Raw genomic sequence first — 27589 nt, 5'->3', positions numbered from 1 at the left:
GGTTGTAACCATGATGTCACATATGATGTAACCATGACATTATGATGAGATTCAAGTCCGCTCGACTTAAAAGCTGCTCACACAGAGCGTGAGGGCCATTAGTCAAAGAGAAGAGACGAGAAGATATTCTGCTCTAGTCGAATGAGTCATATTCCTGCATATTCAAGTCACAAGGATTCCGATTAATCAAGTATATTGCACATCATATTTACTGTGTTTCACACTTTCACGTTGATTGTCAGTGTGTAGAAATGGCCTCTGCCAGCAGTCTGCTGTCTGAAGATCACTTCCTGTGTTCTATCTGTACGGAGGTGTTCACTGATCCAGTCTCCACTCCATGTGGACACAACTACTGCAAAGCCTGCATCACACATTACTGGAACGCTAGTGATGTGTGCAAGTGTCCACTGTGTCAAGAGACCTTCTACAGCAGACCAAAAGTATCTGTCAATACCTTTATTTCTGAGATGGTTCAACAGTTCAGGAGTCACAAGATGAAAGAGGAATTCAAAGCAAAGAAAGAGGCTGAAGTTCAGCAGATGATCCAGGAGAGACAAGAGAAGATTCACCAGATCCAACACTCAGTAGAGCTCAGCAGGAAAGATGCAGACAGAGAGAGAGCAGACAGTGTGCAGGTCTTCACTGCTCTGATCAGCTGTATTGAGAGAAGCCAGGCTGAGCTCATTGATGTGATTGAAGAGAAGCAGAAAGCAACAGAGAAACAGGCTGAAGGCTTCATTAAAGAGCTGCAAGAGGAAATCACTCTATTAGAGAAGAGAAGCTCTGAGCTGAAGCAGCTCTCAAACACTGAAGACCACCTCCACCTCCTCCACAACATCTCATCCATCAACACCCCTCCACCCACCAAGGACTGGACAAAGGTTGTCCATCAGTCTCCACATGTGGGGACAGTGAGGACAGCTGTGGCTCAGCTGGAGAAGACACTCAGTCAAGAGATGGAGAAGAAGCTGTGTGATGCTGAGCTGAGGAGGATCCAGCAATATGAGGTGGATGTGACTCTGGATCCTGATACAGCACATCCCAAACTCATCCTGTCTGAGGATGGAAAACAAGTGAGTCATGGAAATGTAAAGAAGAATCTGCCTGACAACACAGAGAGATTCTCTAGATATACCAATGTCTTAGGAAAACAAAGCTTCTCCTCAGGAAGGTTTTACTATGAGGTTCAGGTTACAGGGAAGACTGGGTGGAGTTTAGGAGTGGCCAGAGAGTCCATCAACAGGAAAGGTGTAAATGAACTGAGTCCCAACAATGGTAAATGGACTATAGGGTTGAGGAATGGAAATGAGTACGAGGCTTATGCTGGCCCTCCTGTCCTCCTCCCTGTAAGAGAGGAGCTCCAGAAAGTGGGAGTGTTTGTGGATTATGAGGAGGGTCTGGTCTCCTTTTATGATGTGGAGGCCAGAGTTCATCTCTACTCTTTCACTGGCTGCTCCTTCACTGAGAAACTCTTTCCATTCTTCAGTCCATGTCTTAATGCTGGTGGTAGAAACTCTGCTCCTCTGATCATCTCTCCTGTCAATCACATACATTAGACCAGGGGTTCCTAAACGTTGTCCAGATGGAACTTGTCCCTCTCTGACTTCAAGTTGTCTCCCAGTAGGGTGGGAGACCATAGGTGTCATTATTCAGTTAAAGGAGTGTTCAGTTTAAGTGAAAAAAACAAACAAACAAACAATGGTTGTCTTTAAATGCAAAAACAAAGGCCTATTGCATGCAGGGTTCCCCGATTAGTTTTCCCCAAGGGCCGAATCATGTCTAGGGTACCAAGCCGAGGGCCACAACATTGCAGGGGGCGACGGTGGCGTTCCCGCTACTCCAGTGACAGGTCAGATATCGTCGTTGTCGGGTGAAAATCTTGTATATGTCCAAAACCGTTTTGCATTTATCATTTTAAAAATGATTTAAACTAGTGAAAACAGCCGATCTACAAGTACAAACCCGCGAGGCGTTGTGTGCTTGTAGATCTGTGTTTTCACTACTTTTGTGCGACGGCCTTGTATGATGAAGCAGTGCTTTACTTTCTGAAAGAACGTACACATTTTGAGATACGAGGTTTCCACCCAACAATGACGTTGCTGCTCTCACTGTTATTACTGGGGTTGGTGGGGGCCAGACAGTAGCCCCCCGCGGGCCGCAAATGGCCCGCGGGCCGCCTATTGGGGAACCCTGGCCTATTGATTCACAATTCAGGAGACATTTGCAAGCGTGAAACCGTCTCACACTTGCAAAGCAAAGTAAAGACCAGTCATACACAGTCAAATGTGTCCTATTGTTTATCCTAGCACTGCTGTTGTATATAAATGTGTTTAATTAGCATCGGAAATGTGTGGAGATGATTAAGCCTAGTGTGTTCCTATTGTGGGGAAAGATAGCAGATCTACAAGTTTGTAGGGGTTGAGCCCTTCGCCCCCCGGTGTTAATTTTGTCGACTACCTTTTTTTCACTGACGAAAACAAAATAAAAAACTAATAGCCTGGACTAAAACTATGACTAAAATGTTAGGGAGGGACTAGTGGAGAAGGGATCAGTAGAAATAAAAAGACAATTAATTTCATGTTTTGGTTGCGCTCGGATCTGTTATTTTTGTAAAATCTGTCATCAAGGACTGGCAAAAAAAAAACATTTCTGTTGACAAAATCAACTGTAGATTTAGTCGACTAAAATCTTTTGATATGAAATCGACTAAAAACGAAAACATTTCATATGACTAAAACTAAATGGAATTTTAGTCATGAGACTATGATTAAAGACTAAGACTAAATTAACTCACCTACCAGTGACGTTATTGGTCGGCAGATATTTAAAACAAAACATAAAACAGGTTTCTGAACTGTCCACGGCCCTCCTCTGAGACACAGAGTGAGTGACAGAAATGTTACCATATTAATGAACACTAGTAAGGGGCTTTTAAGCCGTGACATCATTTTGTAGGCAGAGGAGAACTCTGCCCCCAGAGCATTTTCTGTCCCTCGCTATTTCAACAGATCCGAGACAAAAATAACGACTAAAGTATAATTCTAACACTTTCCTTACAACAACAAAGAGAAGAAAAATGTGTAATTAGTAAAAATAGTAAAAAGATTCACGGAAACTGGGGGCAGAAATTCTCCTCTGCCTACAAAATGATGTCATACTTAACAGCCCCAATTGAAAAAGGGTGAAGTGCTCCTTTAAATGAATAGTGGGGAAAGGGGGGACAAAAAAAAGAAAATGTAAAAAAGTGGAATTAAATCATTATTATCAATTTATGAGAATCACTTTCATTTCCTTCACCTCAGCTCAGCTCACACGCACACGCACACACGCACACACACACACACACACACATGCACGCACGCACGCACGCACGCACGCACGCACGCACGCACACACACACACACACACACACACACACACACACACACACACACGCCCCCTCTTTCCAGAAAACAGCTGATCTACAAGCTCATAACGCGTCTCTTCCACGACGCGCGGTGAGCTTGCAGATCCGTTATTTTCGGCGCGCGCCACACCGTCGCTCGTGCGAAGCATAAAACCTCCTTTTAGCTTCATAAGATAAAGAAAAGAAAACGAGCGGAGCAAATGACCAATGAGCGAATACCTTCCTGGCGGCTCGTCCAATGGCGGGGCGCGTTGTAAAAGCGACGTCCCGCCCACTCAGCGCTCGCGCACATCCGGTGCTGCAGGGACTCCCCCCCCTCCCCCCTCCTCCTATCCCAGGTGTTTGGACCTGGTGGGCGCGGTTATGGTCCCCAAACCTTTTAGCCTGAAATTATTAATTAGAGCCTAAAATTAAATTAAAGTTATAAATTCAATTGAAGCCTAAAATGTGATGTTTGTCCGGGACCCAAACTAGAGAAATCAGCAGATCTACAAGCTCACAACGCATCGCTTCGCGCCGCGTTGTGAGCGGCTATTTTCACTACTACTTAAAAATATGTGTTCTAATGTATGTAATTTCTTTCATTTCTTCATGAAATTACTGGAAAAAAATCATAAATTTTTTATATCAATTTTCAATTGAATTCAATACAAATGAGCTTTATTGGCATGAGAAAACAGTTTAAAAAGCAAGTTTCAAAACATGATAAAATCAGTTGAAAATGGGGAACATAATGTAGCCTATACAGTTGGAGGGGGTTCAGCATTGTGTTAAACAGCTATATCACATCGTGTCATTTTATCTGTACAGGGTATAAATCATGAAAATGTTGCTTATTTTGGGAATATTTTTGGGGAAAAAATGGATAATAATAATACTAATAGGCCTACTAATACTAATAATAATAAAAGAAAATGTAGGAAACAAAAAAAACAAACAAAAAAAAAACACGCTACCCACTGTCCTAAACCCCGCCCACTGGATCCAAACACCTGGTTTCGGAGGTACTCTCCAACCCTCTCCCCCTCTTATTCCAGGTGTTTGGCCCTGATGGGCGTGGTTACAGGCTACAGCTGTAGACCCCGCCCACCGTGGTCCAAACACCTGGATTTAGAGGTATTCTCTAAGTCTAAAACAGTGGTTCTCAAAGTGTCCTTTAGGGGGATCTAAATTGACCCTTAAAAATCTGTAACTCTAACAGTATACAAATGGAACCAAATGGACCCTAAACGGGTCCATTTGGTTCCATTTGTACACTGTCAGAGTTAAGGGAAGACCTTGAAATTTAAAAGTTTGAGAACCAGTGCTCTAAAACCAGGGGTTTTCAAAGTGGGTGCCGCAAGATCATTTGAATATTTGGAATTTATTTGGACACTTTTATTTAGTATAATTTTAAACTTGAAGTATAAAGTTATTTTCAGTCAGTTCTAACCAAAATGGCTGTTATCTCAACGTTTTCCTCGCAACATAATCACTAAAATATCGTCACTGTCGGGCAGAAACCTCGTATCTCCAAGTTTCAAATGTGTACGTCTTTTGGTAAAGCAAAGCCCTGCTTCATCATACAAGACTGTCGCACAAAACTAGTGAAAACAGATCTGCTGTTTTCACTAGTTTAGTACATTTGGACATACAAGGTTTCCACCCGACAACGACGATATGCTATAAATATAAGGTGCTGGGAGTGAAAATTATAGGGGTGTCTTGGATGATTAAAACAATATTTATGGGGTGCCCTGAGACAAAAAAGTTTGGGAACACCTGCTCTAAAGCCCCTTTTCCACTGGCCCAACACCACACCACTCCACACCGCCCACTTGTGACAGGTTTTCCACTGGTAGAGTGGTGTTAAAGTGGTACTAAACATGGTACTAAAAAGTATCCAATCTAGAGTAGGTCTGAGCTAGGCCAAACAGGGCCAAACACTTCATAATGACTGATCACTCACTGACTTTTCATTTAGACCACCAGGATATCGTTGTAATACATGATAATAGATTCTATTGTGTTATAACCACTATTATAATCTATTATAGTGTATTTTAATTGTCATAGTAATACATTAATACTTTATAATGTATTATAATCACAGTTATAATCCATTATAGTGTATTATAATTAAGGATAGTTGTAATACAAATTTATATTGTATTATAATCACAGTGAAAAGGGTCAATTTGTTTCTTACCGGTAGGGGTACTTTTGTGTAATGGAAAATGTAGATATTTTTATGTGGTGTGGTGCGGTGCGGGGTAGTGTGGTGTGGTGCTCAAGCTGCAGTCGAAAAGGGGCTTAAACCTCTCTCCCAGGTGTTTGGCCCCGCTGGGCGTGGTTTAGAGCTGTAACCCCGCCCAGCGGGTCCAAACCCCTGGGTTATTGAGGGGGTATATTTGCTGCCACGAGTTTGTCGCTGGCTTTGGAAACGACAGGACGTCCATTTTAAACCTTCCTTCTCCTCATAGAAACATAAGAAGCACCGCGACCTGCCGCTGCTCCTCTAAAACCACCGCCTAAACTGAGTAAGAACCTTTAAACCTGCTGTTCTGTCCTGCTTTCATGTTTAATCTGAGGACGTTGTGTTTGTTTTTGAGTTATAAATGATGTAGTTTAAACTACAGGCTCGTTGCTTGAAGCCGGGTTGTTTTCCCTCCGTCGTTTTGTTGTTGCTAGCTTTAGCCTAGCATAGCTTAGCGTTGCTAGCTAGCATTGTGTGTGTGTGTGTGAGCAGCGGTGTAAAAAAAGTAATTTAAGTACATTTACTCAAGTACTGCAGGCAACTGAGGCACAGTTTTTGTGATTTGTACTTTAATCGAGTGTTTCCAATTTCCAATACTTTTAATTCTACTCCACTACATCTCAGGAAGATATTGTACTTTTAATCCACTAATAATTTGAAAACCGGTGTTACTAGTTACTTTGTAGATCTAGGTTATTGTTACAAAACAATACATTAACCACTTAAGCTCTATATACATTTAGTTGCCAATTATTGTAATTAATTAAGTAATGATTTATATATTATATATATTGTTATATATATCTATAGATTTAGATTACGGTTAAAACATAAATAACCAATTAAGCTCTAAATACAGTTTGGACATTTGAAAATAGTAGATCTTCAAGCTCAAAATGCATCCCATTGTGAGGAGATCTGCTCTGAGCTTCTTCCCAAATGATATATTTTTTTTAAATAAATATATAAACTTGTGAAAGGGACATTCTGCATAAACTACTACTTTAAGTACGTTTTGATACTACTTTTACTCGAAGTAACCGTCGAGTTCCATCGTTCTACAACATGTAAGAGTATTTCTACATTACAGTATTTATTGATAGTATTTGTACTCCAGTAAAACGATGTGCGTACTTAGTTCCACCATTGATGTGTTGCTAGGTTAGCTTTAGCATAGCTGTGTGTGTCTCCGTTTCAAATGTGTTAGCATTTATTAGCATCGATGCTAAGGCGGCTTTTTCCCCACTCGTCCGGTTAAAAAGCACCGTTAGGCTAACCGTTAGCACCGGCAGGTGGCTGGGTTCTCATAGAAGGGCACATTTAGCCGTTGGAACCGTCGGGTTTGTGGCAGTTAGAGCCGCCATGTAACGACTATTTTAGTGTAACCATCGAAAGGCCGGGTTCGTGTGTGTGTGAGTGAGATGGATTATGCTAACGTGGCTAATGCTAAAGAAAGCCCCGTTGAATCAATGGAACGGCTTTGATGTTCCTGCTGCTTGGATCCATCTGAGGCCCGTTTCTCATTTAACGCGCGATGCTAAATACACGTTTATAATAGGATTTAAAGCCTAGCGGGTCCATTTGGTTACACTTCTATAATCTATCCTCTCACAGTAACACATGGACAGTGGTTGGTTAGAGACGGTTAGAACAGTGATCGTGTGGAAACAACGCGCTCAACGCTCATTTCCTGCTTTTGTCTTGCTTTCTGATCCCATTCAAACCAACCAGCCTGCCTGAAAGACACTGCTTAGCAAACTGTAACATTTGAGGGTCTCCTCTTAACTCTGATAGTGTACAAATGGAACCAAATGGACCTTAACAGGTCCATTTGGTTCCATTTGTACACTATCAGAGTTATAGACTTGTATGGGTCAATTTAGGCCCCCTCAAAGGAACCTAGAGAGCCCCTGAAATCCACTTTGAGAACCACTGCCTTAAAGGAGTAGTTCACCCCCAAATTACTATTGATTACTCACGCCATGGAGACTCAATAAAGTTCAATAATACTTTTGAGTTTTTGTCGCATTCCTAAGACAATAATATAATTAGGGATGTCCCGATACCACTCTTTTTTGCTGACCAAGTACGAGTACTTAATTTGAGTACTTGCCGATACAGAATACAGATACTGTAAGTTAAGTTTCTGTAACGGTGCTTAAATAGTGTGTGGCGCTCCAAAATAAAATGACTTAAAGTTCCTGATCAAAAAAAGTAGATTTTAGTTGTTTATAGATGGATCATAATGTGTTTTTATCCATTTTGGGCATGGAACTTTACACAAATTAACAACGATATCTATGGCGTTGTATTTATTCTGTATGGATTTTATTATAAAAGTCCATCTGTAGACCTTGTGTGTGTCTGGTCTGTGATGAAGAAAAAAAGAATAATCTCTCTGCATGCTGAGGCCTGATGCATAAAACTATTCTGAGATCAACACACAAAATAAATAATAACGTTGATTACGAGTTGACGGAGAACTAACTCGATCCGTGTCTACTCCTGCAGTCAGTGTCTTTTGAATCCTAATGTTTCTATGTCAGCAATCTGGCCAGCCATCGTCAAAGAAAAGTTCCTTTTCACTTAACGGGAGCTCAGTTGGTCTGTTCTTGAGAGACTACCATGTCAGTGGTTCTCAAACCTTTTCATTTGAAGGACCCCCAAAATGATATGTATTTGGCCATGGACCCCATCTCAATATATTTAGTCCCGAGGACCCCCCAGAAGCAACATTACAAACGTTCACTTTGAAAATACATATATTCAAAGATTTACACACATTTTCACGACTTTTCAAAAATAGCACTCGGTGCTGCGCTGTGAGCTTGTATATCTGCTATTTTTCACTGGTTAAAGCATTCAATAATTCTAGGCCCTAAATGTGTTAAACTGGACTACATGGAGAACTAACTAAATGTTTCCTCTGCTCTTGCAGTCTTTTTATCTCAGTGAGCAGCAGCCATAGCAGCCATGGAGAAGGAGAACTAACTAAATGTTTCCTCAGTCTTTTTATCCAGGTGAAGCAGCGTTCATAGCAGCCATGGAGAAGGAGAACTAACTAAACCCTTTACTCTGTTCTTCCAGTCTTTTTATCTCAGTGAGCAGCAGCCATGGAGAAGGAGAACTAACTAAACCCTTTACTCTGTTCTTCCAGTCTTTTTATCTCAGTGAGCAGCAGCCATAGCAGCCATGGCGGACGCAGAGCAGCAGTTCATGGAGACGTCGGAGGAGAACGGCCAGGAGGGGGGCGAGGAGGCGCAGAACGGGGCGGAGCAAGAGGAGGCCACCGCCATCGAGGAGGTGGAGGAGGAGGGAGGAGAGCCAGGGGAGGGAGGAGAGCCGGGTGACGGAGACGGAGGGAAGATCAACGCCAGCAAAGGAGAGGACGACGCAGGGTGGGTTGTTAGATCTGATACTCTTTATTGAATCACTTAACGCCAGGAACAGTCAGATATACAAGGTCACTGTGAGCTTGTAGATCTGCTACTACTGCTGGTCCATCTGTATACCTTGTGTCTGGTCTGTGATGAATAAAAAAAAAAAAACAACAAACCTGTCAGGATGATGCTGAGGCCTGATGCATCAAACTATTCTGAGACCAACACACTGTAATCAAATGTCAGAATCCTTCTCTCTTTCCCTCTTTTATTTAAGTGATCCATGGTAGACACTGATAACTTACTGCTATTTTGTTGAAACGTAACAGAGATGCAGCCCAGATGATGGCCTTGACCTTCGCGTTCCTCTCCTCCACTAAACGCCTGTCTTCTTATTTCTCCTCCGCAGTAAAATGTTTGTCGGCGGCCTCAGCTGGGACACCAGTAAAAAGGACCTGAAGGACTACTTCAGTAAGTTCGGCGAGGTGTCGGACTGCACCATCAAGATCGACGCCGGCACCGGCCGCTCACGAGGCTTCGGCTTCGTCCTCTTCAAAGACTCCACCAGCGTCGACAAGGTGGGTTCGCTCAGGGGTCTTTAACTCATTTGCTGCGATTTTAAACATAGTTGAACTCAGCAACTGCCAAATTGTCCTTACCTTTTAACCTCGGCGTGTGCGCACATCGTGCAAGATCTGTGTGCAACTCATGTAGCAGGGACGTAGACCCGAGCACAGCTTTCGATTAAAAAAAATTCCATTGAAAATAGACATTTCGGTTGTCAGGCTATAAGTGCCACTGTTTACAGAAAAACGAATGGAAAAGCTGAGCTGTGCGTCTGGTCCTGCGTGGGCACGTTAGTGATCGTTGTTTGTTACACACAGTGACACGGACCGTGTGTAAATTCCTCCTGTATTCACCTCCCTGTCCGGAGTCAAGACATCCGTGGCTAACCCTTCTTTATCAAACGGTGTTGCGTGCCAAAAGTGACCGATCTACAAGCTCACAGCAGCTCGCATCTCCGCGCCGCGTTTTGAGCTTGCAGATCGGCCACCTTCCAGAGGACGCTGAAACTTGCAGGATGAGTGTGCACTGTGCAGCGATCGAGTCACAGCAGTCAGACGTGCAGTGTTCACGTTTCGGTTGGGTCTGAACAAATCAGCCCGATGAACTAATGCGACCGCTGCTAATTCGAATGACACCCGCAAATGGAAACGGGCTAAATTCGCTTTGTCTTAATACGAATTACTGATAATTTGCGTCCTATTTTTGAATAAGCTTATGGGAACATGGTTTTAGGCAGGGTTATACAAGTCGGTGTTTAGCTGACTCTTAGGCCAGATTTACACTGTAGCCAAATCAAACCTTCCACATCCTTGGTCCATACCTACCATCATACAAGTCCATCTGTAAACATGGTGTCTGGTCTGTGATGAATAAAAAATAATCTATCAGGATGCTGAGGCCTGATGCATAACACTATTCTGAGACCAACACACTTGGGAAAGAAAAATAAATACAAAATAAAGTTTGAGAACCACAACTATAATCAAAATGTCAAAATCCTACTTCTCTCTTCCCCTCTTTTATGTGCTGGAACAGAAGGTGTTCTAATGGGTGTTAAACTGTGTCCTTTAGGTCAGGGGTCTTCAACGTTTTCAGGCCAAGGACCCCCTTAGTTGAGAGAGAGATGAAGCAGGGACCCCCACAACCTGTTCATAGATTCCATATAGTTTCATCTTTTGACAGCACAATCATCAGTGTATTTTGGATTCATGTCAATTTGTGTTCTCAGATATTTAACCACTTGAACCTTCAATACTTAATAAACTTGACCTTGGCTTTCACTCTGTACTTAGTCTGCTCTTTTTCCCCTCTACACCAAAGCTCTTTGCCAAAAATAGCAGATCTACAAGCTCACAACGCCTCGCAGTGCGAGGCGTTGTGAGCTTGTAGATCTGCTATCTTTGGCCAAAGTTCTCAGAATATGGACGCTAGGGTTCAAGTGGTTAATATAAAAAAGGAGAAAACAAAGTTTCTATCACACAAGGATTTGGAGGACCTCCTGTAGTAACTCTGAGGACCCCCTGTTGAAGACCCCTGCTTTAGGTTCTAAAACAGAATGTGTTCTAACGGGTGTTAAACGTTAACTGTGTCTCCTTTAGGTGCTGGAACAGAAGGAACACAGGCTGGACGGCCGACAGATCGACCCTAAGAGGGCCATGGCCATGAAGAAGGAGCCCGCCAAGAAGATCTTCGTGGGGGGCTTGAACCCAGACGCCTCCGAGGACACCATCAGGGAATACTTCGGAGCCTTCGGAGAGGTGGGTTAACTGTGTGAACAGACGTGAGGAGAGGTGGGTTAACTGTGTGAACAGACGTGAGGAGAGGTGGGTTAACTGTGTGAACAGACGTGAGGAGAGGTGGGTTAACTGTGTGAACAGACGTGAGGAGAGGTGGGTTAACTGTGTGAACAGACATGAGGAGAGGTGGGTTAACTGTGTGAACAGACGTGAGGAGAGGTGGGTTAACTGTGTGAACAGACGTGAGGAGAGGTGGGTTAACTGTGTGAACAGATGTGAGGAGAGGTGGGTTAACTGTGTGAACAGACATGAGGAGAGGTGGGTTAACTGTGTGAACAGACATGAGGAGAGGTGGGTTAACTGTGTGAACAGACGTGAGGAGAGGTGGGTTAACTGTGTGAACAGACGTGAGGAGAGGTGGGTTAACTGTGTGAACAGACGTGAGGAGAGGTGGGTTAACTGTGTGAACAGACATGAGGAGAGGTGGGTTAACTGTGTGAACAGACGTGAGGAGAGGTGGGTTAACTGTGTGAACAGACGTGAGGAGAGGTGGGTTAACTGTGTGAACAGATGTGAGGAGAGGTGGGTTAACTGTGTGAACAGACGTGAGGAGAGGTGGGTTAACTGTGTGAACAGACGTGAGGGGTGGTATGATTATTCAATAAAATGCTACCCAAATCGCTTACATTTCGTTAACAATTTGCAGAATGTATATGCAGGGTGCACAGTCGGAGGCTTTAGAACGCATTCCCTAAGAGATTCTTGGTGCTAAACTGAATCCTTGCTAGTAAGGGGTGTAACGATAAAGTAACTGCATCAAAAGGTTTATTTTAATTTCAACAATCTGAGCATATCTAGCTACCTATCTATAGCAGGGATGGGACGATGCGCGATATTATCGTTTATCGTGATAAACCATAATCGTATTGTGGAGATTTGATTTATCGTGATATCGTCCTCCGTTATGCACTGGGATCAATCCACCTTTTATTTGCTGAGCTGCATATCCGGTACCACTTAAACCCTCTAGAATTGGTAAAAGGTACTTATAATATACGTACTTGATACATCTTTTTTTCACTCTATCAAATGTCTTTGCCAAAAAATAGCCGATCTACAAGCTCACAACGCATCACAACGTGGCGCGTTGTGAGCTTGTAGATCTGCTATTTTTTGGCAAACATTCCATCCCAGGATAATGGATTTTGATTATCGCGATAATATCGTAAATCGCGATTTCTTTTAATAATCGTGATATAACATGTTCATATCGTCCCATCACTAATCTATAGGTATCGTTTTGCATTGGCAGTGTGTGAGCCATGGGACATCACTGTGTACCTGCAAAACCACTATTTACCTTGTGTTTTACTTGAATCCTTGTTCCAAGTTCTCGGTCGAAGGAAGTGTTTAGAGTTGACTGTATCATTTAGTCAAATCGAGACATGACAATGTTAACACCGATATCTGTGGTGTTGTATTTATTCTGCACTGTATGGATTTTATCATAAAAGTCCATCTGTAAACCTTTGTGTGTCTGGTCTGTGAAGAAAAATAAAAACCTGTCAGGATGATGCTGAGGCCTGATGCATAAAACTGTTCTGAGACCAACACACAAAATAAATAATACAAAAAGTTTTTATTTTGAGTTTGAGAAACACAATCATTTGTCGGCTGTCTTCTGTGGAAGCAACGTGGTCGTTTAGGTTTAATGTGTGCTTCTCTCCCTGCTTCCAGATCGACACCATCGAGCTGCCCATCGACACCAAAACACAGAAGAGGAGGGGCTTCATCTTCATCACGTACAAAGAGGAGTCCTGTGTGAAGAAATGTCTGGAGAAGAAGTTCCACACCATCGAAGGCAGCAAGGTAGGTTGATCTGTGCTGTCATTGGTCAGTTCCACACCATCGAAGGCAGCAAGGTAGTTTGATCTGTCCTGTCATTGGTCAGTTCCACACCATCGAAGGCAGCAAGGTAGTTTGATCTGTCCTGTCATTGGTCAGTTCCACACCATCGAAGGCAGCAAGGTAGTTTGATCTGTCCTGTGTTTGGTGTCTCAGTCTTTAAACCCTGTTTATTCTTCCATCACACTGACTGTGTGATGAGGGGGGGGGGGCTTGCACCACACATATTGCCAGTTTGTAGATCTGTCCTTTTCTGGTTGTCACTGTCCTGTCGTACAGGGGAGCATAAATTAGGCTTTTAACACATCGGGTGCCCACGTGGTGTCTACGCGTCAATCTCTTTGATCTTTACGAGTGCCCAACGAGAAATAAACAGGGCATACTCGATTACGTTTACTCGGATTACTTTTCTCGCCAGTACTCTCGCCGGGAGGTAAAATGACGCGTTGCCATGGGCACCAGCAAATTAGACGTTAGAGATCACGTGGGCATCCGATGTGTTAAAGGTGTATTCAGTGATCATGAAAGTGGCCGGGAGTCATCTTGTCACAGCGTGGAAATGTTTAGTTTTTTATAGATTGTTACACCATTATAATGTTCTCGTTTTGATCATTGGACCCAATCACTGAATATCGGTAGGCCTACGTCTCCAGCTTCAGGATATGTATGATACTGATTTACTACCAGACTGTGGCATTTTATGAGTTCAGTAGTTTACAATCTAGGCATTTAGCAGACATTCTTAATTCAGAGCGACTGTGGTTCTCAAAACCTTTATTTTGACCATCATAACTAAACATCATAACATAACTACGGCCATACTCTACCCTGATTGGTTGAGGACTGGCTGGCCACCTCTGAAAACCACTGTAGCGTTTGGACAGAAGCTCACACTTCACTGCGTGTTGGGAAGTCTTTGTTGCCACATGAACATCGCTTTGTGGCAGTGAGTCAACACTTTAAAATGTTGTGCTTGCAGTATCTGGGTGTGGTGTTGGCATGTGGATGTTTGTTTTATTGTGGACTGTATTGTTACTTGATAAAGGAAGGTACAAGATTAATTACACAACCAAACTGACAGACACAGGTTTAAAGAAACTAAGAGCCTGTCATGCATTGCAGAGAGCAGTGATTGCTGCCTGTTGATCGCTATGATCAGATGACAAAATGTCTTCAAATATGTTGTAGCTCAGGTTCAACACTTGAACCGTTTGTTAAACGTTAACACGTCCAATTCAATTCAAAGGAGCTTTATTGGCATGACAGAACGTACAGTACGTTTACATTGCCAAAGCAAGTGTCACACATTACTTAAATGTACCTCATATGTACCTTGTGTGTCTGGTCTGTGATGAATAAAAAAAAAATAACAAACCTGTCAGGATGATGCTGAGGCCTGATGCATCAAACTATTCTGAGACCAACACACATGGGGGAAAAAGTAAAATAAAAAAAGTTTTGAGATCCACAAGTTTTAATCAAACGAGCAGCCATAGCAGACATATTGGCTGCATTAGAATGAAATGATATTAAATGTGTAATCTTCTCCTCTTCCTCAGTGTGAGCTGAAGATCGCCCAGCCCAAGGAGGTCTACCAACAGCAGCAGTACGGAGGCGGCCGGGGGGGCTACGGTGGCGGCCGGGGGGGCCGGGGGCGTGGAGGTGAGAACTTATTTAAAACAACTTCACCTTGTCTTTTTTTAGATATTATTTTTTTTGTTGTTGATGGAGTACTTCCATAAAGCCTCTTAATGCGCATTTACTGCTTATTCTCAAAATCTTTTTATAGAAACACTTCAAAATGCGAATAAACTTTTTTGTAATTGTATTTTTGGTTATTTCCACTACTTTTCCAGTAAATGTTTCACTCATAAACTCATTTTTTAATCGCCTATTTTGGGATGGTTTTTGAATAGACCATTAAAAGTAAAAAAAATGTTGTTTGACTTTTAGAGTTGAATGGATCATTTTTGTGTGTCTGGTCTGTGATGAAGAAAAAAATAATAACCTGTCAGGATGATGCTGAGGCCTGATGCATAAAACTATTCTGAGACCAACCTTGGAAAAAAATAAAAAATAAAATAAAGGTTTGTTTTAACGTGTCTCGCATGGTTGCAACCGTCAGGTCGCAGTTAAACTCCACCGGCAGTCAGTCAGTCTGTCAGTCAGTCACACGTCACACTTTTGCCCTTCTCATATCTCTGCCAGTGTTGCCCCGATCCATGCCAAACCTTGCACACACACTCCTTGCCTGCCAAACCACAACCCATCAATTCTCACATGGCCCTCTTCTAGCGCCACCATGAGGCCAATTTTTTAAAACACATTTTTGGACTCTTCTCCTACAGATTTAACCCTAAAATCACGCAAATCGGTACACAGTATGTCTACATTCATGTCATCACCATGGTCCTGTCCCATATAGCGCCACCATCAGGACTATTTTTCAAACTATTTTTGGACACTGCTCCTACAGATTTGGCCATAAAATCACACTGCGACCTGACGGTCGCTTATCTCCCCATTAGGGAGTCTTACTGGTTATTAGGCATGTTTTAAGGTGTCTCTCATGGTGATCTGCAGGTCATAGCTGGAACCATTAGGATGGTAAATGGTGCATTTATATAGCGCTTAGATTGTGCATTACATTCACACACACATTCATACACCGGTGGCGGAGGAAACCATGCAAGGCACCAACCTGCTCACCGGGAGCAATTAGGGGTTCAGAGTCTTGCCCAAGGACCCTTCGACATTAACTCAGGGGGAGCCCGGATTTTAACTGGGAACCCTTCGGGAACCCTTCGTGCTCTAATAACGGTTTCTCTACCCCTGAGCTATATGTTGAGCTGGTATGTTTAACGTGTCTCTCATGGTGATCTCCAGGTCAGAGCCATTAGGATGTTGTGTTTAACGTGTCTTTGTGTCTACCAGGTCAGAACCATTAGGATGGTATATTAGGCATGTTTTTAACGTGTCTCTGTATCTCCAGGTCAGAGCCATTATGATGTTGTGTTTAACGTGTCTTTGTGTCTACCAGGTCAGAGCCAGGGCTGGAACCAGGGCTACAGCAACTACTGGAACCAAGGTTACGGTAACCAAGGTTACGGCGGCTACGGAGGCTACGGCGGCTACGGCAACTATGACTACTCTTCTGGTTACTATGGATATGGTGGTGGTGGATACGACTACAGTGAGTCTTCACGTCACCCGCCTCTTTTTGTTTCATTTTATTTCAACACTCTGGGGATGTAGCAATACTGGGGATGTAGCAATACTGCTGTTAGAATATCAATAACACTATAGATATAACGCTCTAGGGATGTAGCAATACTGCTGTTAGAATATCAATAAGACTATAGATATTACAATGTTTCATCGGTATCAGATTTGGCAAAAAAAAAGAGAAATCTGATATGAATGTATATGTGTAGTAAAAGTGACTCGGTTTCTTTTTCCTCATATTTTTTTTTACCACACAAAGAATGCTGACATGGAGGACAGATTGTGATTTATTTAAGTGGTCCTCAGGTGGGGTGGGAGGTCACCCAGTGGGTCCCCAGCTTAATGACTGATAGTTGAGAACCAAATGGACCCTTACAGGTCTGTAACCCAAGAGCTAGGGCGTACATTGAGGCCCCAATAAATAACTCAAACTCCTGGGGTCTTTCTTTGACCCCTTGAAATGAATAACGTGTTGAGAATCACCTTGTTGTGTGTCTGGTCTGTGATGAACCAAAACAGAATAATCTCTCTGGGTGATGCTGAGGCCTGATGCATCAAACTATTCTGAGACCAACACACTTCTATTTTACCATATCGTTACTCCCCTAGTTTATATTATACCATAGTAGTAGTAGCCCCCAACGACCCTATTTGGTAATGGCTAACAATTCACTTTAGTTTAGAGACCCAAAGGTTGCAGGTTTCTATATTAATTTCTGTTTAGAAAAGAAACTTTAGAATTGATTGGATCTATCTATGTTTAGTATTTAGCAGATGACATTTAGACTTGATTAGTATTACCTTTGTTGTAAGTAAATGCATGAACAAAAGCAGCAAATGCCTGTATTGGGGCATTCACAAATAGTGATTTTATTATTCAACCTTTTATTATTATTATTTTATTATTATTCGAATAGTCGAATATTCGACAGGATTGGCCAAACGGTCAAATATTAAGTAAGCAAGAGGCGAACATTGTGAAAATAGCAGATCTACATATTCACAACGCCTCGCTTTTGTAAGCATGTAGATCTGCTATTTTCACAATATTTCTCTGTGGAACCGAGTCACATTAAATGTAACGCCTACAATTCCAAGTGCTTGTCAGGGTGGGGGTCCTCAGTTCAAATATGTTTATTTTGCGGGTCACGGCCTAAAAAAAGGTTTGAGAACCCCTGGTATAGAGCATTAACACATTCATCCACCAGGGGCATTGACAACTCATTCTTATGACTTCCTATCTAATAATAATAATATGGCCCCACGCCTTCGGGACTGTTTATCACAGTACATTTGCACATACGTGAAATTTGTTCTCTGCATTTTACCCATCCTATAACAACTAGGAGCAGTGAGCAGCCATATACGGCGCTCGGGGAGCAATTATGGGTTAAGGTCTTGCTCAGGGACGCATTGACACATTGCTGCCTGACCGGGAATCGAACCGGGGACAACCAGGGGAACTGGTTCCCCAGGCAGGCTCCCTAACCACTCAGCTATGGTCACCCATAAGATAGATAAGCTTTATAAACTATAGATTGTTTTAAAGAGCCTGTATTGCTACATTCCTAGCAGCTCAACACGCATAACCTGCCCAAAGCTCCTCCTCCTCCTCCTCCTCCTCCTCCCGGCTGAAGCAAAGCCAGAGTCTGGTTTGTGGCGGGAGGAGAGATGAGTGGAACGGCTCCTTGCTGAAACCCGCTGATGGCTGAACTCTGCTGGCTGATGCTTTGGAAGGGGAAAAACAAACACACAAACCTGCCTTATAGTCAGGGAATATTAATACAAACCTGGGAATAAATTCCTTACCAAACAGTTTCTTCACCAATGTGTTGGTAAAGGTGTCTAGTAACATATCTAACACCAATGTGTTGGTAAAGGTGTCTAGTAACATATCTAACAAAGATTGACATTCAACATCCCTAGGAGAATCTTTGACAGCTAGGGTAATTCTGTGTCTCATTCACTTGGGCTAAAAACAGCCCATTAAAAATGATGGTTTAGTGATGAGTCATCACTTTTCACAGTGGTATGGGGGTCCATTGTTAGTCCAAGGAATGTTTTTGTGCAAAAACAAATGCTTGCAATGGATTCAGAATAATTAAAAACACCTAGTTAGACCCCTCACATCCCACTTAAAGCATATTTTTTGGGAGTCATTTTTTTCCCTTATAGTACAGTGTATAGTAAGTGAATGAGACCAGTAATTAGCTGTCAAAGATTTTGCTAGGGATGTTGAATTCTTTTAATCTGTGTTAGATATGTTACTAGACACCTTTACCAACACATTGGTGAAGGAATCGTTTGGTAAGGAATGCATTTATTCCCAGATTTGACAGCAGCTCTGCTGCTAATGTTCCCCGACGACTGCCTGACTTCTGTTTGACTTTGTGTTCTGTGCTGCTGCAACCCCAGAAGCACTCAGTCTCTCACCCTCTCTCTCTGTCCTCTCCTCTCTCAGACCAGGGCAATGGGCAGAGCTATGGGAAATCGCCGCGACGGGGAAGCCACCAGAGTAGCTACAAGCCATACTGATCATTGATGTAGTGCAAGGTATGCTATGTCTCCATAGTCTGAACTTGTAACTACTTTTACTACTTTATATACACACTGCCATTTAATTCACTCTAGCCTGGGGAGGGCGGGGTTTTATTAGGGGTGTAACGATACTTTTAACAGCGATTAACGATATGCATCGCGATAATACGTGGTTGACCATACGATATCGTCGTTGTCGGGTGGAAACCTTGTATGTCCAAGACCGTTCGTTTTGTATTTATCATTTTAAAAATGATATAAACTAGTGAAAATAGCAGATCTACAAGCACTTGTAGATCGTCTGTTTTCACTACATTTGTGCAACAGCCTTGTATGATGAAGCAGGGCTTTGCTTGGTGAAAAAAGTACAAATTTGAAACTTGGAGATACGAGGGTTCTGCCTGACAACGACGATATATCGGTTCATACATAGCGATACGATTTGATTAATACATAGGTTCATACATAGCGATACGATTTGATTAATACATAGGTTCATACATAGCGATACGATTTGATTAATACATAGGTTCATACATAGCGATACGATTTGATTAATACATAGGTTCATACATAGCGATACGATTTGATTAATACATAGGTTCATACATAGCGATACGATTTGATTAATACATAGGTTCATACATAGCGATACGATTTGATTAATACATAGGTTCATACATAGCGATACGATTTGATTAATACATAGGTTCATACATAGCGATACGATTTGATTAATACATAGGTTCATACATAGCGATACGATTTGATTAATACATAGGTTCATACATAGCGATACGATTTGATTAATACATAGGTTCATACATAGCGATACGATTTGATTAATACATAGGTTCATACATAGCGATACGATTTGATTAATACATAGGTTCATACATAGCGATACGATTTGATTAATACATAGGTTCATACATAGCGATACGATTTGATTAATACATAGGTTCATACATAGCGATACGATTTGATTAATACATAGGTTCATACATAGATATATCGGTTCATACATAGGTTATATATATATATATATATATAGATATATCGGTTCATACATAGCGATACGATTTGATTCGATGACTTAAAATCGACAGTGATTATTTTAGCAAATAAATTAAATCTGTGTGCAACCTTTTGAAGGGAAACATTTATTATGGATATAAATTAGAGAATCAATCATTTATATAATTTATATAGTCTCTAGCAAACACATTATATTATATAATATATATATTATAAACATGTATTATGGATATAAATGAGAGAATCAATCATTTATATAGTCTCTAGCAAACACATTATATTATATAATATATATATTATAAACATGTATTATGGATATAAATGAGAGAATCAATCATTTATATAGTCTCTAGCAAACACATTATATTATATAATATATATATTATAAACATGTATTATGGATATAAATTAGAGAATCAATCATTTATATAGTCTCTAGCAAACACATTATATTTATGTATTATGGATATAAATTAGAGAATCAATCATTTATATAGTCTCTAGCAAACACATTATATTTCAACACATATTATGGATATAAATTAGAGAATCAATCATTTATATAGTCTCTAGCAAACACATTATATTTATATATAATATATATATATATAATATATATAGAATCAATCATTTATATAGTCTCTAGCAAACACATATTATATAAATTAGAGAATCAATCATTTATATAGTCTCTAGCAAACACATTATATTATATAGAAACATGTATTATGGATATAAATTAGAGAATCAATCATTTATAGTCTCTAGCAAACACATTATATTATTATATTATATTATATTATGGATATAAATTAGAGAATCAATCATTTATATAGTCTCTAGCAAACACATTATATTTCAACACATATTATGGACACAGAGATTACACACATTTATCGATAGACCAAGAGTAGCTATATGGAACGGGAAAGTAATTAAACCCCTTTTTTCACTTTTCTCGAAATTGCTAAACACAAGGCACACATACTTATATCCATACAAACGATTATTTGCATTGCGAACCGATTCGATACCCATTATTTGCATTGTAAAACGATGGTATGATATTTTGCTGTTTGCATATCGATATAGTTGATCGCTGCAGATTAAAAACAACTATATAGATCCATCTGTATACGTTGTGTGTCTGGTCTGTGATGAACCAAAACATAATAATCTCTCTGGGTGATGCTGAGGCCTGATGCATAAACTATTCTGAGACCAACACACTTCTATTTATCCATTCAGTCACTAATATCGTTACACCCCTAGTTTATATGCCATAGTAGTCGCCACCAACGACCCTATTTGGTAATGACCACCGTGATTTGACCTTTCTGGCATATTGTGGGGGTGGGGGGGCGGGTGAGAGCAAAAGATGCACTTTTCTTCCCGTGGCTTTTGGGTTTGTCAAATAGATTGGGATGGGAGTGCAACTCATTATTCTTAGGTTGTTTCGACTCGCCAAAGCATTGAATTCCCCTTGTACAAGTTTGGGGCGATGGTTTAATGTTGTCAAAGGTAACATTGGAACCAAGGCTCATCTTTTGCGGATGAGCGAAGTAGACTTAGTTAATTCTCTAATGTAAGCAAGCCACACCCTCCTCAAGTGTATATATACATCTTGGCGGCTGTTTTAACCACTTAAACCCTATATAACCCTGTAGATCTGCTAGTATTTCCCTCTAAAAAAAAAGAAGAAAATAGCAGGTCTACGATCTCGCTGTTCTAGATCAGTGTTTCTCAACCTTTTTTCTGCATGGGCACACTTTTCATGTCCCAAGAATCCATGGGCACACCAACATAATACAGGGGTGTAAATATCCTCACTGTCGGGGAGAAACCTCGAATCTCCAAGTTTCAAATTTGTAAGTTTCTTCGCAAAGTAAAGCCCTGCTTCATCATACAAGGCTGTCGCACAACAGTAGTGAAAACAGCAGATCTACAAGCAATCTGCAGTTTTCACTAGTTTAAATCATTTTTAAAATAATAAATACAATACTGGCTTTCAAGCAGTTACGAGGGGCACACTTGACCCTTCTCGGGGGCACACCAAAGGTCCCCAGGCACAGTGGTTGAGAAACACTAGAATCTAGATCTCCCAGAGCGGTCAATGGGACGATTCTAGGGTTCAAGTGGTTAGAAACTCTCCCCCCCCCCCCCCCCCCCCCCCCCCCACACACTCTAGCTGTAGAGCGAGGGTTCAGTCAGACACTGAAGGTTTGATCCTTCCAGGGAGAAGGGAAGACTCTCTGCTTTGAGCTGCAGGCTCCTCAGAGGGAAGGTTCAGGTTGCTGGGCTTCTTCTGTTTTTAGAACAACGTCTTTCTGATTCTCCTTTCTCTTACGGTTCGCATCCTAAAGGCTCTCCTTCCTATTTTTACATCCTGAGATATTAGAGATCGTAGAAGAGTAGCAGCAGCTGCTACTCCTTTTGAAGATTGAAGATGCAAGTCACCTCTTCTGGTGTCACAAAGTAACAATGCATTATTTCTGTTCAAAATAATAGCTTTGCAAAAATCTTGAAAGATTAATTGTCCTCAGAATTTATTTTTGCAATGCCTCCTGATCCAGCATCCTAAAATGCCAGATCCACAAGCTCACATGTTCCTTTAGGGTGGGTCTAAATTGACCCATACAAGTGTTCACTCTTGACTGTGTACAAATGGAACCAATTTGACCCCCTTTTTGTACCGTTACCAGTCCAGGAGGAGATCTTAAAATTAAACTTTGAGAAACACTGCCACATTGGGTGGTTAATTGTGTTGTCCTGCTAATCTGCTAAAGAAAAAATGCCTTTTGGATGAACCTGAAGAGAATGCAATAAATCAGCAAGGCTTTCTTTGAAACCAGAGAGAACGGAACCCTGAACGGTCCCTCTGTGGGGACCTCCCAGTGCTTTCTAACAACGCTACGCTGGCCCTCTATCTGGCTTTATAACCATACACTATGCTATGATTTATAACCATACACTATGCTGTTATTTATATCCTTTATAACCATACACTATGCTGTTATTTATAACCATACACTATGCTATATCCTTTATAACCATACACTATGCTATGATTTATAACCATACACTATGCTGTTATTTATATCCTTTATAACCATACACTATGCTGTTATTTATAACCATACACTATGCTGTTATTTATATCCTTTATAACCATACACTATGCTGTTATTTATAACCATACACTATGCTGTTATTTATATCCTTTATAACCATACACTATGCTGTTATTTATATCCTTTATAACCATACACTATGCTGTTATTTATATCCTTTATAACCATACACTATGCTGTTATTTATAACCATACACTATGCTATTATTTATATCCTTTATAACCATACACTATGCTGTTATTTATAACCATACACTATGCTATTATTTATATCCTTTTATTAAGACTTGGAATGGGACTTCTGACAGTATTAACTGCTCTTTTAACCCATTTAGGCATAGAATTATTGAATGCTTTAACTATTGAAACATAGCAGCTATACAAGCTCGAGTGCCGCACTGTGAGCTTGTATATCTGCTATTGTTCAATAGTTGAAGCATAACATAATGATACACAATAACGTGTACCCGTTCTGAATGGGTTAACTGTTCTTTTAATGCTGTTATTATTTTTTGCTTCGGCTGTTTTTACTTTCTGTTTTGTGTGATGATAAATGCCTTTTATTTTCTTTGAATATCGTCATGCCGTAGCTTTCAAGAAGGGATGGTGAGATTTCTCTTTTTTGCCCATCAGAATTAAGTCAAGGTTCCACGCCAATAATTACATTACAGGGATATTTCAATGTTATAATTTCGTTTGAATGAATTGGGTAATTCTATCGTCTACTCAGGCTTTTGGGAAGCACCCCAGATTTCGTTTTGATTCCCCACTGATTCCCAGTCTCACTGGTCCAAAATGTTTTATTATCAAATTATTGGCTTAAGAATGCAACTAAAAAATGCAATAATTCACATCTTCATGGTTGTGAGTAATGGATAGAAAGTCATCCCTAATATGTTGTTTTTGAGTCGTGCGACAAATTGAGCACCAGGATGACAGGAATCCCACAGGGGTCTTGTACCTCCTCGTTTCACTCTGAACATACGATCTACAAGCTCCAAACGCATCAGAAGATTTGTGAGCTTGTAGATGGGCCCCCAGATCAGGGATGCTCGGTTCCAAGTAGCTCTGGTCCGTGGCGTTGGGAAGTTCTCCTTAACCGCTATGTCACCAGTGATCCCTTGCGCCCCCCAGGAAAGGCTGCCCACCCTCTCGTCTGTAGTGAAAATACAAAATATGGTTTCGCTACTCACAAAACAAAGGCGGCTTTAAGGAGTTGAAAGCCTCCTTTCCCTAGAGCGGGGAAGGAACTCTTGAGCCCCCCCACCTCACGTCTGAAATACAACTTTTGGTCCTGTTTGTTATTTTCTGGCCCCAAACGAGTGTATTTTAGACATGAGGTGGGGGGGGGGGGGGGGCTTTCAACATCTTAGAACAGTCTTAGTTTTGGTGAGTAGCAGAAGCAGAAGTGTATTTTATTTTTATTCAACAGACTAGGGGCAGAACAGCCGGGGTCTGCCCATAAGAAGCCCTACATCTCATTAGTCCTAATTTGTTTAGGGTTAGGTTTAGGCATAGTTTTACTGAGGTTTAGGTTTAGGCATAGTATTTTCACCAGGTTAACATTCACCAGATTGGGACTAATGTGATGAACAATGAGATGTGGGACCAATGCTGCATTCACACTGAGAGAAGCCAAGCTGATGGTTTGCTTGGTAATTCAATGTATTCTCTATGCAAACCAGCTTTAAAAATTTCCAATCATTTTTTTTTTCCAGCTTGGAAATTTTAAAAGCTGGTTTGCATAGAGATTACATTGAATTACCAAGCAAACCATTAGCTTTGCTTCTCTTTAAGTGAACGAGGCATAACATGGGTGTGAGCGCAAAGCATGGCCAGTACCATAGCGTTCCTACTGCCTCCGTGTGGTGGAGTTGTAAATGTATTTCCTACCAAAGTGTAACATTAACGCCTGTTTCCTCTTCTCTCTCTCCTCTCCTCCCGTCATCGCAGGGCTCTAGTGGTCCAGGCTAAGAGGCGGAACGGAACGAACGGAACGGAGCGACTTATATAAAACATGGCAGGATCGAACAGCACGCTGGACTGGACTCTACTCCCCCCCCCCCCCCCCCCCCCATTTGACAGAAGACCATTTTGTACAGAAACCATCAGAATACAATGTAACTTTTTTCCATGTGTTCTTTTTTGTTTGTTTTTTTGTTTTAGTTTTATCTTATAGTTTTTAGGTTTTATTTCTTTTTTGAGTTTTTTTTTGTTTGTTTTTCCTTTAGTGTTCTTCGTTCCCCCAACATTTCCAGAGATGGAAGTGTACAATTTTTACTGTACTTTTTGGTACCTTTTTTGAGTCTAATGTATTGTTAAGGGTTGTTGTATTTTACATGTCTCTGCTTAGCTTTACAGGTGGAATATTTTGGCGCTGTAAAGGAAAAGCTTTTTTTTGGACAAATAAAAATGATTTTTCAGTATTTTTTTTCCCCTTCCTGCTGTTCTGGTGTTGTCCAGATTCTGGTCCAAAAGTTAAAAACAAAAAAAAGTTAGAAAAAGAGAAGCCACGTTAGAAGAAGACGGATTCGTTTTTTGTTGTTGAGATTGGGTTTCTATAGATTGCTGGGCTTAAACATTAAGGGATATTTTTCGAGATGCACAATTATTCATTTGACCAGAAACTGAAAAAAGGTGATTTTAATTGAGATGGCAAAAGTGTAAACTTTTGCTTCAAAGTTGGCTTCATAACAGCAGACAAAACTGTGAATTGGAGCACTATTGGAGTTTTCTGCTAAAACAAAACACAGCTTCTAATGTCAGAGTTGTACTTGGTTTGAGTGCCGTTGTCTCGTGCTCCGAAAATGTCTGCTCTAAAAACGCTTAACGCAACAAAGTATAATCCGGGCATAAAGCGTAAAAAAAAAAACCCTCTTGAGAATTCAGATTTGACGTTTGTGGCTTTCTTTTCGTTTTTCAACGTTAAAAGTATTCAAATTGTTTAGACGGAGGGTTTGTTTCTCAATTTTCCAGATCTCCGCATCGATGTTCTTCTAGCCTGGCAACCAGTAGTCCTGCTCTTCTCAGAGCTGTGAGGACCAGCAGTCTGTTGTCACTTCAAAAAAGACAAAACAAAAAAACGACGTACAAATGTGGAAATATCTTGCAGCCCCGATTTTCTTTAGAGACAACCGCTGTAGTGCATGTGTTTGGAGCGATAAAAACCTGTATTGATAGATTTAAGGCAACATTTAATTTTTTTAGTGTCCTTTTCGTTCGTTCTCCTTGCTGGCTTAATTTTTTCTTTTGTGTTTTTTTGGTTCTTCTTAAAAGTGCCATTGGTTTTAAGAAATTATTATTCTAAAAGTTAAATGTCTGCAAAGGTTTTTCTTTTTCTCTCCTCTAGAGGGAGCTCTCCAGTCCTCCCGGAGGCTCCTACTCAGCCAGTGTGTTTGGAAAAAAAAAGTTTGTTAGAAAATAAAACATTCTGGTTTATAATTCCTTTGTGTTTCTTCCAATGCTTAACGTTAATGTTACTGTTAATGTTTAATGTTCTGTTGGAGGAAACCTCGCTGGGGCCGCTTGACTTTTCCCATCCCATGGATTGGTTTGATTATTTGGTCAGTTTTTTATAAGCTAATTGATCAAACTTTTTAACCCCAATTGTTTGTTTTTAAAACAAAAAAGCACACAAAACGAGACTTTGTACCTTTTCCTCTTCAACCCCACCTTGGATTTCAACCTAGTTTCCTGTGCAAGTGCTTTAACATTTTAGTGTCTTCTGTTTTGCTTGGGATAAATTGAACTTCCAAATCCTGTGTCTAGGGCAGGGGTTTTCAAAGTGGGTGACGGGGCACCCTGGGGTGCCGGGGCACCCTGGGGTGCCACGACGGCAGTCCAGGGGTGCTGAGAGATCATTTGATATTTGGAATTAATTTGGACACTTGAACAAATATTTAGTATCATTTTAAACTTGAAGTTCAAAGTTATTTTCAGTCAGTTCTAACCAAAATGGCAACGTTTTCCTCGCAACAATCACTAAAATATCGTCACTGTCGGGCAGAAACCTCGTATCTCCAAGTTTCAAATGTGTACGTCTTTTGGTAAAGCAAAGCCCTGCTTCATCATACAAGACTGTCGCACAAACCTAGTTAAAACAGATCTACAAGCACACAACGCCTCGTAGATCTGCTGTTTTCACTAGTTTAGTACATTTTATAGATGATAAATACAAAACAAACGGTTTTGGACATACAAGGTTTCCACCCGACAACGATGATATGCTATAAATATAAGGTGATGGGAGTGAAAATGATAATGTAGGGGTGCCTCGGATTAAAACAATATTTATGGGGTGCCCTGAGACAAAGGTTTGGGAACCCCTGGTCTAGGGCAGTGGTTTTCAAACATTTTTGGACTTGGGGGGACCCGTATGAATAACGTTTTCCTCCACAGCACCTCTGAATTAACACTGTTCATTTTTA

The 27589-nt window shown here is 41.0% G+C and overlaps 2 protein-coding genes across 3 annotated transcripts; both read left to right on the top strand.

Annotated features, from left to right (window-relative positions):
• Nucleotides 1-251: 251 nt before the first annotated feature.
• Nucleotides 252-1556, top strand: LOC308304120 (zinc finger protein RFP-like; the record flags this gene model as incomplete). Its single annotated transcript, XM_080748679.1, has 1 exon — nt 252-1556. One exon carries the CDS (start codon nt 252-254, stop codon nt 1554-1556), a length of 1305 nt encoding a protein of 434 aa, XP_080604805.1.
• A 4262-nt stretch (nt 1557-5818) lies between these two features.
• Nucleotides 5819-26605, top strand: LOC308304305 (heterogeneous nuclear ribonucleoprotein A/B-like). 2 transcript variants are annotated; one of them, XM_080748882.1, is made up of 9 exons: nt 5819-5925; nt 8800-9040; nt 9432-9600; nt 11188-11346; nt 13063-13194; nt 14790-14892; nt 16271-16423; nt 18917-19008; nt 25116-26605. In XM_080748882.1, exons 2-8 carry the CDS (start codon nt 8835-8837, stop codon nt 18988-18990), a joined length of 996 nt encoding a protein of 331 aa, XP_080605008.1. In that variant the 5' UTR covers nt 5819-5925; nt 8800-8834; the 3' UTR covers nt 18991-19008; nt 25116-26605. The 2 variants fall into 2 exon arrangements, with proteins under 2 accessions (XP_080605008.1, XP_080605009.1); XM_080748883.1 differs by lacking the exon at nt 18917-19008.
• The last annotated feature ends 984 nt before the right edge of the window (nt 26606-27589 follow it).

Source organism: Nannobrachium achirus, assembly GCF_963921795.1.
Source record: "Nannobrachium achirus genome assembly, chromosome: 19".
NCBI lineage: Eukaryota > Metazoa > Chordata > Actinopteri > Myctophiformes > Myctophidae > Nannobrachium > Nannobrachium achirus.
The sequence above is the reverse complement of the archived record's forward strand: the minus strand, read 5'-3'. Positions and strand labels throughout refer to the sequence as shown.